This window comes from Colius striatus, chromosome 2 (genome assembly GCF_028858725.1).
Source record: "Colius striatus isolate bColStr4 chromosome 2, bColStr4.1.hap1, whole genome shotgun sequence".
NCBI classification, from domain to species: Eukaryota; Metazoa; Chordata; class Aves; order Coliiformes; family Coliidae; genus Colius; species Colius striatus.
Window position 1 is genome coordinate 106,568,001 of NC_084760.1, and position 14,764 is coordinate 106,582,764.

Sequence of the window (14,764 nt, forward strand, 5' to 3'; positions counted from 1 at the left end):
GTTCAAGCATTGCATAGAAAGACAACACCACATAGCTAGAAGAAAGTTTGAGAAAGTCCATGGCGGGTTGTCTTACACTAATGACCTTCCTAATAGATGTTGATCTAAACTGTCCCTGAAGACCTCCTGTGACACATATGTCACAGCCTCTCTATGTCAAGTACTCCAAGGCTTCCATTCCATTAGTAAGCTTTCTGAATATGCAGTTTCATAGTTTGTTATTCCTTATTAAATGTAACACCCAGCACCTGTCTCCAATAAACTCCATCCTATTTCTCATACTGCATTTTCCAAATTGTCAAAATCACAAATTCTGATCCTCTCCTTCATAACCTTCATAGAAACAATAAAATATTCCTTTTCCACTGATGTGGCCAACACTTAATGTTAACCAAAATGTATAATCTCTAGTTGTATCCTCCTTTACCTGAATTTGTGTCAGTCGTCTCTCCAGCGTGGCTTTGCTACCAAGAGTGCTCTCTGATGCCACCAGTTTATCTTGAACCTCTTTCACCCATGACCACATACTCTGCAATGCCTCCTCCAAGGTGAGATGCTCTTGGAGTGCAAGCTGACATGTGCGCAGCTTCTCCTTGACAGTTTTGACCATATTTTGATAATTGGTGAGATGTTGAGAAGCCAGGCGCATTTCCTTCCCTGCACCATGGCCTTCTTCATTTAAAGTCTGTGCCATTTGGGACAGCTTATCAAAAGATTCCCTGAAATAAAACAATGGAACTGAAAACCAGTTTCAGAAAGTATATGATATTCTTATAGCAACTATCAGAATTTATGGTCATTGACAAAATCACCTACTCCACTGGTGATAGAGCTCATAGTTAACAGAAAAATTAACTGAGACTGAAAGGAAGTACAAGCCTTCTATATTGATTAAAATATTTAGTTGTGTACAGTGTCATCTCTTCCATATTTTTGTTCTCAAAATGATCACACTAAAATCTTTGTGTTGCACATTTAAATTAAAAGCTAACTTAATTATCTATCAGACTTTGCAGTTTTATATGAACTGCTACCTTTTTGTACCTGCCAAATCTTCTGAGAAGTTCATAGTCTTTGACAAGTACGAAAGCATGACAGAAAGGTCACGTCATTTGTCCAGGATTAGACACTGACTCCGGGGTTCAGTACAACAGTCAGTAAAAGAGATTAAAACTCTGGGTTTATACAGCCTCAGTTAATCTCAATCTACTGGATCACCTTTCCTGATACCACATGTTTACAACAAACTTAAATCAGACCAAAATGCCTTGCGTCAGTCTCAAGGGGATAGGTAGTGACTGGTTGTTTCCTTTTAGCATGTTGTGAGGCTTGAACAACTAGAGTACTATTTTTGTTCTATCTCCACCAACCTAATAATAAATGAAAGAATTTGAAAAAGCACTATACTAAAAAAGGCAATTACTTCACCGTCTATTGGCTAAGTTTGAATTCTAGAAAGATTTCACAGCCAATGTGGATGTTATTTGAACACTTTTGTTTTAAATAGATACAAAGGTAAGTGTCATTTTTAAGAATAATAATGTTCAGATTTTTTAATTATATTTTTCAGTTTCTATTTATTAATGAAGTAGCATAAGCTTTTCTTAATGGGAAATGTATAAAAATAAATTTTTGGATGTGGCTTCGAATTATAGTTCCCTTAAAACTGGAAGTATCTGGATTCAGCCTCTTTTCACAGAGAATGCTGCAATATCTTTCTCTATCTTTTCTAAATATACTTTACCCTAATGGTTTAGTTTCACTGTTGCTTCAGCAGAGGAAAAAAATGACACTATTTTAGAAAATATATTTCATACTACCTTGAATTGAGTAACTCTTCCAGGAACTCTTCTACTCTCTGCACCTCCTTTTTCTTCTCTGCAATAAGCTCTTTGCTCTCTCCTAATGCTTCTGTGCTTATTCTTTCTTCCATGTCATGCATCCACAGGCCAAGTTTCTTGTGCTGATCTTCAAAGCTACAAAACAGATGAATATTCCCTTAAAAACATTTCTTAGGTGGAGTAAAGTTAGCACAAAGTTAACTCATTCTTTCAATATCCACAAGACCAGGAAAATAAAGCTAGGCATCAACTTCAAGCTTTGAGAGTAAGAGTTGTGCACAAAACATAATTCCGCAGTGAGTACTAATCTAAAAATATTCAGCAACTCTCAAAAAATGTTCAGCAAAATCATGGGAACTACAGTGAGAAAAAAGCCTCCAAAATTTAAAGTGGCAGTACTTTCATTTATTACTAGACTAAATAAAGGCAAACCAAAAGGAATCTTTTTCCAAATCCTTATAATGATTTAGTCTAAGATTAAAAACTGTGTAAAAATGAGCTTTTACTCAGTATTGAAACTTATAATACCTGAAGTGCAATGCTTTCAATTTCTCTAACAAAACATAAATGGAATCTCGAGCAAGCAGAACTCTGAAAATAAAGTTCTGCCCCTAAGTTTGAAAACTTTTTCCTTACATTAAGGCACATCATCTCATCTTTCTGTTTTACCCATTACTGCTACACTTACTTCGCTTTCAGTCAGCAGCAGTCTTGAATCTAGTTATACCCAGAACTATTTGAACTCTCAAAATTCAAGCTCCAAGTAATAATTTAAGAGTGTTTTCAAATTAAGAGTGTTTATTAGCTTCTTAGGAAACATGTCCATCTGAAATGGGGCAGGATAGATGCATGTTGTGTAAAAAGCATATTCTCTTCAAACCCCAGGACAGAACTTGAAAATTCATCCCACCTTTTCCTTCCAGGAAATTTAATTTAAACTACTGGTATCCCAGCTGCTCATTTGGGATTTCATGAGCTACACAGATCTTCTGCATATATGATCATGACCTTCCATTCTTTAATCAAATTAATACTCTTGAAGCAAGACCTGATGATTTGTTTCTAGCAGAGAATTTCATTTGCTCTTAAATATTTTGAAAGAAAAAAAGCAAACAGGACTAGAGCAAATGGAAAAAAATTCAAATTGTGCCCTGTGTTTCTGTAGCCAGACAATTTCATGCACTCTGTATGTGACTAATGGTATTACTCACCTTCCCAGGTGTGAGGCACAAGCTTCCAGGGCCTTCTTATCACTCAGACAGTGGCTGAGGAATTCCTGGAAGTTTTGGTTGGACTTTGCTATTTGCTCCTGAATATGGCTCACAACTGGTTTGGGTAAGCAAGCATACAAACTTTCTCCTTCCTTGCAGGCAGCATCTAATTTGTTCTGTCCCTCAGTAACAGAATCCAGCACAGTCTGTGTAATAAAAGAATACATTTTCAATATGCAAGATTTAATAACTAAAGATAAGCAACATTTCGATTAGAAGTGGTCAGATTTCCCCAACGAGATGTGAGGCATGTCTAGCTATGGAAAAAATTATAAACAGATAGTTCAAATAAAATTTGGTTAAGTGGTGGTACAATTCACAAAGCTCAATTTTCCTGTTTAGTCCCAAGATAGTCTTGTCTTTCTCTGGACAGTTTACTCATGTCTCGTAGATGTTATACATTTCAGGAATTACGTCTATTTGTAGTAGGTGTCTGCTATTTGTGTCCTATCCCATACAAAATCTATACAGATAAGCTTTGATGCAGCAATGTTCATCTGAAAGATTGAATAAACAATAATGAAAAAATCTGAAGAGAAGAAAGCATTAAACATTGGAAACAAGAATAGTTTAGTTACACATAAACCTTCCAGGAATTATAATCCCATCTCTTGGAACAGTGAAAAGGTTCCTTTGTATTCCCTCTATAGTACATATTGTTGTCTTGAATCATTCTTATATTACCTTTTCTAAAAAAAATAATAAAATAAATTATAGCATCTACAAATTATTTTAGAGCTACAATTGGGTACATATAGTTAAATTGCTAATTACCTTTTTAAAAATTTGTTCACTATACCTGCAAGTCATGTAGTTTTGCCTCTATTGCTTTGCTGTCTCCAGACCTGTCAGATGATTCTTTTACTGTAGCCTTCACACCAGAAAACCATTCTTGGAATTCTTTCATAGACTCTTATTTAATAAGAAAGCATAGAGAAAATAATAGTTTGGTTTTTTTTTTTTAAAGAAGCAGGATTTTCCACAATACTCTAGAGCTGCCTTTCCACAATTCTATTACCCTTCAGGAACACTGTGTAAAAGCTAAGCGTCTCATTGCCTTTCATGGCCTTGGGGAGTAGGATTCATTTCACAAATAGGTGTTTCCACTGTAAACATCACAATTGGAACAGTCACATTAGGCACTCCTTTATAGTCAATGGCAATAAACGGGCATTTTCACTTTGTGATATATCCCAACTTTATGTCAGATTAATACCTAGATTAATATCTTAACGTATTAAGATTAAAAATTGTCTACTTCACTAACTATCCAGGGAGCCCAGGAAATCCTTCAGATGGTGACTTCTACATTATAAACATCTCCACTGAGTTATATACATATCTTTGTGGCCAGTACACAGAGTATGTAACAGAGATGTACACTAAGAGTAAAGAAAGATGGAGCTGAGCTTGCCTTTCATGCATATTATGTGTTTAAAGTTGAATTCTGGTTTTGTAAAATGCTTTCCTTTGTAGCAGTTACCAAATGAACATTTGGTAACAGGACTTTCTGAAAGGTTCCATACAAAAATAAACTTGTAATTGCAATGACATCACTGGAAACACTGGCAGACTCCAGAATGAATCACGGCTGCAGGCTAATGGCTCATATTAACAAGGCTGAAGACTCACGGAGGAAATGTTTTTCCAAGGACTCTTGTATGCTGGCCTGTGTTCTGGAACAGAGCATATTCACAGCTTCATACTTGTTTATCAATGAGGTGACAGTGCCACCGAGAGTTTCCAGCTCTACAGAATGATATTTGCGACACAAGTTGTTGAGGTTCTCACGGGTCGAGTCAATATTGCTCTGCTGAAGCTGAAGGTCTTTTTGTGCTTCCTGAAAATGAAGTTACAACACAAATATGACACTTGTAAAGAAAACAAAAAGATTCCTCTGACTAGACAGGAATATTTGTTTGAAAATGAAATTACAAATGGCTAATATATCAACATTAACATGTGCTCATGCTGAAAGAAATCTCCATATGGCTTGTCATGTATGATGTGCACAATTGCATGCAATCAAGAGAGCTCTAGGATGTAGCCAAAAGAATTGCAATATGTGAGGACAGAGGAGGAATTCTGAGGTAGAAGTTTGTGTTAAAACTGAGTTCAGTTCTGTGTCATTTATGGTGATGAGTTATAGGTTCATAACTTGAACTGCAAGGGAGTCCATAGACTCATAAATATGCTAAAGTAATGACTGAGCTGTTCAATGTAACAAAACCGGTTCTTATCACAACAAATATCCTATTATTCATTACTATTTTCTAAAAGGTGTATATGAAGTTAATAAATTAGATCTTTTGCTCACTGATGGAACTTCTTAGAGTATCATTGTATTATTTGCTACTATTCTAGCAGCTGTGCAGTAGATATATCTGTTTTTATCAAATGAAAACAGATGTTTTCATGAAAACAAGATGTGTGATGCTCAGCAAAAACTCTGATAAAAAAACCAAAGAACATTGCATAAGAAAAAGCATATTCATTTTCTACAGCACCAACCTTCACTTTATTTAGAGCTTCAGAATTCAGGTTACTTGCACATTTTAGCAGTGTCTCTTCCAATGTTGTTAACCAATCCGTCATCTGATCAATGAACTTTTGTAACTGCATCTTCTGGGTACTGAAATCTTTCAGTGTCTCTTTTGCTGTCTCTGACACTTCTTTGGCATGTTGCAGTTTCTGTCTCAAATCCGATTCTATAAACTAAATGAAAGACATTATGTATTAAAGCATTAAATAGAACAGTAATTATGGTCAATGGATATTGAAAAAATAGAAGGTAGAAAGTGACACACAATGATCATTTTGCTCTCTATACATCCATAACTAAAGACTCTTAAAATGTCAGCAGCTCAGGATTAAGTTGTAGGTGTACAGGAATCCAAAGAAAAGATGCTAATTTATAAAAAGCCAGGCTGCAAACTGTTGAAGTTATTATCTGCTTCTGAAAGATTAAACTGTTGGCCTTTTCCCTTTACTAATTTTCCGTATATACAGAACATGACCAAAACACAATCACTTCCATAAAAAGAGGTATCAATTGGTGATGTTTCAGAGTACTAAGGCTTGAAGTGTTTCAGTATAAAGCAGATTAAAAATGAACGCAACATAAAAATGTTAGAATATTGCTCATTAACCTGTTCAAACACAGCAACATGTGAAATTATAGTAGAAGTTAGCTCTAAACATATTACTGATAGACAGTAAAACAAATCAGTAATAATAGAGTAATATTTATATATAAGCAATTACTGAAAATTCTATTAAGGAATTGACATGAGTTGATCATATTGTAGTTTGCTTATTTAGTATTTGAATACTAGCAAATAACTTTGGGATTTATGTTTAGTTTATGAGGCTTTATTTTCAAATTGGCATTAATATATCAATTTTATTTTATTGGAAGTACAATTTAATTTTTTCATTATATAGTTTAAAATGGGTGTACATTGGTTAACAGTGATATTCTGCAAAATAAATTGATCTAAGTTTTCCTCTGGACAGATGGTTATTATGAAACATATGAGTAGACCTGAGTTTTCTGAACCTCTCACATAAAGGAAACAATTTGAGATAACATAAGTACTGAGAATCACAGAATCATATAATTCCATATATATATATATATATATATATATATATATATATATATAATGATATATGCTGTCTCTGTCACTTTCAAAGAAAGAGGCAGTATAGGAGAGACAGAAATTTTAGGAGGAATTTCTTCTTAGTGATTTGAGCACAGTCTGTGATTACTAATATCTTTCTTTCACATACCTGAAGATCTGCAGGAGGCTCTTGACTATGCGTCAGTGCTTTGAGATCTGAAATTTTGGAACTAAGCTGCTCCAACTTCAGTTCTTTATCCTTTAGTTCAGACTGTAAAAGAGATGTAGTCTAAGTTTTATACCAAAATACATGCAGGTATTGGAATAATGCTCCACCGATTGCAAAAAAAAAAAGAAAAATATAAACAAAGTTGAGAAACTAGAGGGAAAACACTCTTGTTCTATTAGTTTTCTTCTCGAAAAATGTCCCATCTCTTTTCCTTTATTAGACTCAGTTCAGAGATTTTTTTACTTTATTAAAATAACCACACACATTTTTAGCATTTAAAGTGTACAAACAGCTTTAGTTTCTTATAACTGTCTGAAAAAAAAGATGGGAATGTCATTGTTTATTTGACTGGAAAAATCTACTGTGGTTGTTAGGTTCTACTTAATGGCATGTAGAGTATAATACATGTGCTTTCTGCTTTTTATTACAGGAAAGTGAGCTCTCAGAAAAAAATAGACACAAATAAATTTTAATCTCAAAAGTGAATTAAAAAAATGCTATTATCTATATACTGACATATCTGGTGTTTCTATTTGTTTTGGTCATAGAGACTGAAGTTATGAAGAAATACTCTACTTACTGAAAAAAAAAGTGAAAAAGAACATCTTAACTTTAATTAACTGTAGTTGTGAAGTATTAACTGGGGTGTATTTCCTATTACCCAAACTTTCTTTTCTAAAAATCAAACAGATCACTCCAATTAAAAGATTGGACAGTAGTTTTGAGGATTCAATCACTGCCCTTAACATCTTTTCTGAATAGAAGTTCAGGTGGCAACAGAAGAATCCCCAGGGGTATTTTGTGCTAGGCAGGATATAATCTTATGTGATTGATCAAGAAAGGGACCACTGCTTTGGATCATATAAAAGGTGCATTGATTATTTCTGTCCATGCCCGTCTACTTCTGATTGCTGAAACAGCTGGACCTTTGACTGCCTTTCCTCTTACCTTAGTAAAAAAAAGTGCCAACAAAATATTATGGACTGCATTCTGTCACTGCAAATGTATATATACATGATGCTCATGTCTTTGCTATTATGCTTCTCTGAATCAGATAGACCTGTGGCTTGGGTACTGGCTGCTCTTATTCCAAAGCAGTTTTAATAGTGATGAATTCAGGTGGTCTGATTGCTATACTAATCAGAAAGATATTACATAAAACTTGTCCTGAGCAAAACACTGATTTGGCACTAAGTAATATTCTATCATACTACTTATATATGTCCACTCTGCATCTTCTTAAGGACATCATTTATTTGAAATGAAGTAGAACATGGCTTATTCTATGGTTGAACTGCAGTGTATTTTAAGCTAAGGAAGGCAGAATGAATCCTGAACAATGATCAGGTTTCTAAAACAGTTTATCACTATCCACAAAAGGAAGACATCATCTTACTGAAAGTGTTAGAACCTGACATGAAAATTTGCCCTCCAGTCCAGCATATCTTTTTTATTATCTGGAGGATCAACCTTTTGAAACAACTCATTTTATGCTTAACTTCAGCTGAAGTTTTTCAAAATTTCTACTGGAACAGAGATCAATCCAATGCCATGCTTTTTGAAACTCCTGTGATTGTAAGAACATACTGCTAGAGCCAAAACAATGATGGACCTTAGATTTAGTGAGAGATATGCTGTTCTTTTTTCTGCCAGAAACAAAGAGCTTCAAAAGAGGGATACATGCTTTCAGCTAGCCATTGGGTTAGTGGTACCACTGCTTGAACAGGCCACATGGTGGTCTACAACAGCACAGCCTTATCTATGTACCTTATCTCACTCAAGATTTTGGTCCAGAACATTTTTATCACTGATTTATGGGTAAGCACCTGAAAGTCTTTCAGGAGAACCTCCATTCTCTGACTGGAACTTAAGTTACTGATGCCTTTGTTCAGTTGAGAAACGCACTTGTTGCACCACTCATCCATTTCATTTCCAGTTTTCATGATGTCATCCCATAGAGATATGCTTACACTCAATCGGTCGATGTTGTCATCAATTCTTTCAGACACCTTTCAGGAGAGAAGAACATATCAATACCATTCACAAATTAATCTTAGATTTCTTTATTTTGCAGCCAGTTGCCAGACAAGTGCATCAGATATAACTGGTAGGCCTAGGCAAAATAATTTTCTTCAAGTTAGGGATAAATTCAGAACTTGAATTTCAATTTCATTACCCAGATTATAAAGTGAACAAAATCGTATGAGACTGTTTCTAAAAGTTTGTATATTTTTACTGAGAAGGAATTTTATGTTCAAATAAACTTAATATTTAAAAACAGCTATAGTTATCTTTCTTACAAAATGTAGGATTTTTTTAATAAAGTAGTATAATAAGAAAATGGAAAATATTAGCTTTTACATTATATTTCGCTGCAATAACTTTGTCTTTCCACATCTATTACAGTGCAGTTTAACACAATGTAACGCCTGATTTATTTAGTCCATTTTAATTTTTTATAGTAATACTAGTATACATTAGGTGAGAATCCAATCCAAATTTACAGTCACTGTGCACCAAAAAAATTTATAGTAGTAACATTCATACACTGCTACAAGACATCATTTTAAATCTATCAAATATTTGTCACAACAGTGTAAAGTGGATGCCAAATCCCTTTGGTTAACCTGTTGAAATATACTTCAAAGTAAACTTTATTAAACAATTTCACTCTAAGATCCTAAGAAAATACTAATATTGTAACCTCAGCCCAAATTCAAAACTGTATTCAGCACATAAATATCAGACTTACATCTAGCCATTTGTCCACCGTACAGTTCATGTCTGTTTTTACCGCAGTGCAGTCACAGTTACGCACTTTTTTCAATTCTGCTAACAAATGTTTTCCTTTATTGGTGAAAATATCCAGGTCTTTTTGTTTATCACTCAGATCATTCTTGGCAGCTTCATGCTGTGGACACAAATATTTGCTTTGTTTAATGAAGCTTTGAAGAAAGAAAGAAAAATCCAGTTCTCCAGGTACCCATTCCTAGCACAGTAGTGTATGTTATGCACTTGATAATTCTCATTCAGCATATCATCTAATACTTAACTATGCCACAAAATAAAGAGCAACTAACATGGCTTTCCCATGAAACATAATCAAATTTGAACATAATCAAATAGTATGATTGTTCTTATACATGAAACACACAAATGTCTTTCTATTCTTCAGACTGTACATGGCTAAAATTAAATAATATGAACTCATCATTGACTAAGTAGTATCTAAAATCAGTTCTGAAATTATAGCAGTGTAAACAGAGGGTGTTGAAAACAAATTTTAGAATTGTAAAATCTGTCATTCCTAGATACTGTGCAAAATTAAAGTACAGATGGGTTCAGAAAGGAATTAGACAAAATCTTCAGGGCTTCTAAGTCTGCAATTCTAGGCATATGAAAATCTTTAAAACATTGACACTAAAAAGGTGACAGTACACTGAGAAAGTATCACAGTAAGCATCTCATCTTTCTTTCTTTAAGAAGTATTACAGATCAGCTTTAGAGACAAGCTACTAATTTGGATGCAGTATGGTCATGTGGCCACACCTACTTTATTATGGTAGGAGTTGTAAAAACTATTTACTGCACTTTAGCTCCTCCAGGCCTAGATGTTGCCACTGTTGCAGCAGGGAATTCTCAATAGCCAAGGCTCACATTAAGGAGAGGAATCAAATGGAAGCTACATGCATTTTTTTTTGTTATACTTGTGAGGTCTGTTCTGGCTTTCCATTAAAAAAAGGCTATAAATATCCACAGTTTAGAATGAGGTTTACAGAGATCTGATTGATGAAGTTTTAATGAAGAACTCAATAGGCTTCCAAACAAAATTACCCCCTGAATGAAAGGAAATAATTTAATTCAGAACTGGTTTTCCTACAGGCTATGGATAGCACAATTTAGAATTTCAGAAATATAATCAAGTGAAATTAATGGAATACAGGGATCAAAATTCCTTATCTCTGCTCAATGGCAAGTATCAACATTGTATACCATGGAGTAAGTCATCTTAAGGAAAGAGGCAGATGTAAGAATTGCACACATTTCTGAAGTGTGTAGATGTTTTCTTTCGTTTACTTCTAACTATTTATTTTAATTACCTGATATGGAAAAACGCTGAAGTATGTTGACCTGAAATATCCTCTCACACTATAAGGACATAGTCTCAAGGTATTTTTAATAAATAGCAGATAACTTATGCTTTCCATATGAATTAACATTTTGCATTTTTAAGTGTTAAAATTATGAACAGTAACAATCAAATACACATTAATGAATCTCATCAAAATGCTGAAAGGACCACATTAGTTCTGTATCAGAATCGTTACAATTTAAACTCTGAATGTCAGTGTGACAAGATTTGACAGTAAATTCAAGAAATTTCAAATCTGGCTTAAGGGCAGCTTTCAAACAGAAAAATCCTCCTAAATCAAAGATCATTTCAATCCCTCAAATTAAAGTATATATAATCACCTTTGATAAAGTTCGTCTGACATCTTCACGACCCTTCCAAATGGATTTGATCACAGAAGCACTGTCAGCACTGTCTATGACTTTCATTATTGTTGACTTTAAGCTCTGATATTCCTTCACCAGATCAATAAGAATGCAGGATTGCTCCTTTCTGTAATGTGAAAAGACTGTGTTAGCACCATTTGCTGTCATGTTTCTGAAGGAAAGAGAATGTTAATTTGCTGTCATGTTTCTGAAGCACAGAGAACGTGGTTCACCATGGTATGATTAGGATGCAGTGCTAATCAAGGAAATATTACTATTTAGGTTTTGCAAATCATTGTGAGTCCATACATCACAAAACATCTCACTGATGAGGAAATATGTGAATCGTCATCTCAAATGGATGAGGTATCAAAGCAACTGACTTGAGAAAAAGAAAGAATGAAACTGGAATTCAATCTTCGCCCTTCCTAAGTTTCATGTCTTACTGACAGGAAATCACATTATAATGACATTGGCACTCACAGCTCCTTTTATTATTTTTTTTTAACTTGTTTCTTTAATGTGGAGTATTTTGCGGGGTAAAAAGAAGCAGAAGGAAAGACCAAAGCAATGCAAGATAAACCCTGACTATTTCATCCAACAATTGTCCGATGCATGCTTTTTGGTCTAAAACTTTACATTCAATGTACTTGTCATTCTATTAAGAGCAGAATAATCTTCTGCTAAGAAAAGGTCTAATATTTTTTTCCACCTCCTCTCCAGAAAATAGTATTTCTGCTCATGCAATGGACAGAAGAAAAAACCCTACTCAATCATCCTTGGTTTTTATACTGAAGAGAGAGATGGAAGACTAATACTTTGAATATATTTAGTTGTAGAACATTGTTTGTCAATGAAAGGAATTTGGGAAACATAACATTGCCAAGAAAGTAAAGTAATCACTTCAGAAGCTAGCTCTTCTCTGAATGCTCCAAGGAGCTCTCCAAAACAATCAGGCAAATTGCATATGACCATTGATGTATTAGCTAGGCTTAGAACTGTTTTGCTTCTGCACTTATGTAAAATTTCTCTACATTAAGGATGCTGTAGTACTGAGTGAATCTAACAATTTTACAGTGTACATTTAAAATACAACATTTGAAGAAGTTTTCTTTAAAGATGACAAAGAGGCAGCTAAGACAAAGAAAAATGTGAGATGAAACTTTCTTTAGTTTCTTTACTAACTTTCTTTCATCAACTTTCATTGATATACAAAATTGTCTTGTACCATTAATTATACACTAATGATAGTTATGAATCTAGTCCCTTAGGCAGACAGAAAGACTTACACCAAAGAATGATTAAGAACACTGAATGTAGTCTTCTCAGAAACACATATCCAATATAGAAGGTAAATACACACTTGAAGAAGAGTATGTTCTAGTTGGAGTGATCATGAAATCTCAACGGAGATTTCTTATCTCCCAGGAGATTGAACAATAACATGAAACTAAAAGCCCAGTATATCTGTAAGTATTGTCCTTACAACCTGTCTGTGGATTGGTGCAAGTATTCTAGTGTATTCCATGTTTTATCTTCTACTCAGTATTTAACATACAAGCCCACTTTTCTATTGGGATTAATATGGCAAGAAGATATTAGATGTAAATAATTGTGTCTCTTTCCTTCAGTAAAAGAATCTTCTCCTTTCTCATCTTAAGTCTAAGATATACATACTTTTCTTGTATAATTTTCTTGGTATCCTCCCACAGAGATTCTAACCGATTTGTCTCTTTGTCGATCTCAAGAGTAAGTGTGATATCTTTTTGGGCTATTTGTTTTCCTTTGTCCATGAGCCACTGGAGTTCATGCTGGTGAGAATTCAGTTCTTCATCTAACTGGTTAAAGATCCTTAATCTGCAAGGTAAAAGATACATTTCAATTTACTATCTTCACTTTTTTCCAAGAGAAAAGAGGAGAAAGGAAGAATGAAACAGTTGCTCTTAGATTTACTGTTCAACAAGTTTCCTTTTTTTCTAACATTTCACGCAGTATCTTCAGAAAACAGAGTGTTATCTGCATTTTTTCTGTTACAAATGGACTTCGAATGTGATTTTTTTTCTTATACATATATAGTCATATGACATATACTTCCGCCTCACACGGTGACTTGGAAATATACTCAATTACTTAGATTAATACTTTATTATAGTAATTTTTCAATTCTTTCAGCTCGTGTACACTCTTCAATTCTGTATAAGTAGAGATAGTAATGTTAAATGGGATTTCTAATAGCTGTTTGGAGCTTGGATTCATTCAGAAGAAAATAAATTTCTGAGCCAAAGATTTTCTTGACAGTTCTTTCAATATAAGAAGTTTTCTGCTCGTGTTCTCTTATCCAAATAGGTCACTTACTTAGAAAGTTTTTTATCTAATTGTAGATATATGGGCTTATCTATGGCTGGCAAGAAACAAGGTGGCCAGGCAGAAAACTCACATATCTCCAATGTATCATAAATATTCTAGAGACCGCAAACTAATGAAGTGCCAATCTCAAGCATTAATAGTATTTTCACCTTTGCTGGAGGGCTTGTAATGTTGCCTCCTTCAGGCCCTCCTTGTCAGCCTTTTCCTCAGTATCCTCAATACTCTTCAGTAGCTGTTCTTTTCGTTCCATGAAACATCTTCGCAAGGCTCCAAGAGCTTCTGCCTCACTCTGTTTGGTTCCCAGTAGGTTTTGAACTGTCTCCAGTTCCAAGCAGAGATTATCCACCACAGCCCTGCAGGAGGTCCTCTGCTCAGAAACGCCATGTTTTAGGTGATACTGGGCCTTAGTAAGAGAACCATCCAAACTGATGGCAATAGATTCCAGCTTGTTAAGATTTTGAATAACATCATTTAGTTCCTTCTCCAGTAATTCAGATTTAGCTTTATCCATATTTCCTGTTTTCTCCACAGTCTGCCTCAGCTGGTGGAGCACTCCTGATGCAGTACTATGGAGCTCTAGGAACATCTGCAGCTGATCCAGAGCCTCTTGTCTTTGTCTAATTATTTGACTTGCCTCCTGGAAGATCTGAGAGCAATCTTCAGTCTTGCCCTGTAATGTCTGCTGGTCCTCTGGGCAGCTGAAAGAACACAATTTATCTACATGTTCCTTCAGACTTTGTAACTGCTGTTTCTTACTTTCAACTTCCATTGAATGATTCTATGGGAAAGAAAGAAAATAGGTCTAGATTTCTCTTTCCAGTCAAAAGCTCAGAAGATATTTTCATACTAAACTTATAAGCAAAACAAGTACTACTGAAGAGTTTCAGTAAGAACTGTTCAGTGTTACAATTTAAACTGGTCAAATAACAGAAATCT

The 14,764-nt window shown here is 34.5% G+C and overlaps 1 protein-coding gene across 7 annotated transcripts in view; it reads right to left on the bottom strand.

Moving 5' to 3' along the window:
* The window catches only part of SYNE1 (spectrin repeat containing nuclear envelope protein 1), a 287,050-nt gene that overhangs the window by 156,856 nt on the left and 115,430 nt on the right, over nucleotides 1-14,764 (bottom strand). For all 7 annotated transcript variants that reach the window (XM_061988999.1, XM_061989000.1, XM_061988996.1 and 4 more), the window contains 12 exons: nucleotides 13,978-14,606; nucleotides 13,139-13,318; nucleotides 11,438-11,588; nucleotides 9,717-9,875; nucleotides 8,791-8,973; nucleotides 6,905-7,006; nucleotides 5,624-5,827; nucleotides 4,745-4,952; nucleotides 3,912-4,024; nucleotides 3,053-3,258; nucleotides 1,821-1,976; nucleotides 428-719 (listed from right to left, as the gene is read on the bottom strand). In XM_061988999.1, the coding sequence (XP_061844983.1) occupies nucleotides 428-719; nucleotides 1,821-1,976; nucleotides 3,053-3,258; nucleotides 3,912-4,024; nucleotides 4,745-4,952; nucleotides 5,624-5,827; nucleotides 6,905-7,006; nucleotides 8,791-8,973; nucleotides 9,717-9,875; nucleotides 11,438-11,588; nucleotides 13,139-13,318; nucleotides 13,978-14,606 (2,583 nt within the window). The remainder of the gene's footprint in view (nucleotides 1-427; nucleotides 720-1,820; nucleotides 1,977-3,052; nucleotides 3,259-3,911; nucleotides 4,025-4,744; nucleotides 4,953-5,623; nucleotides 5,828-6,904; nucleotides 7,007-8,790; nucleotides 8,974-9,716; nucleotides 9,876-11,437; nucleotides 11,589-13,138; nucleotides 13,319-13,977; nucleotides 14,607-14,764) is intronic.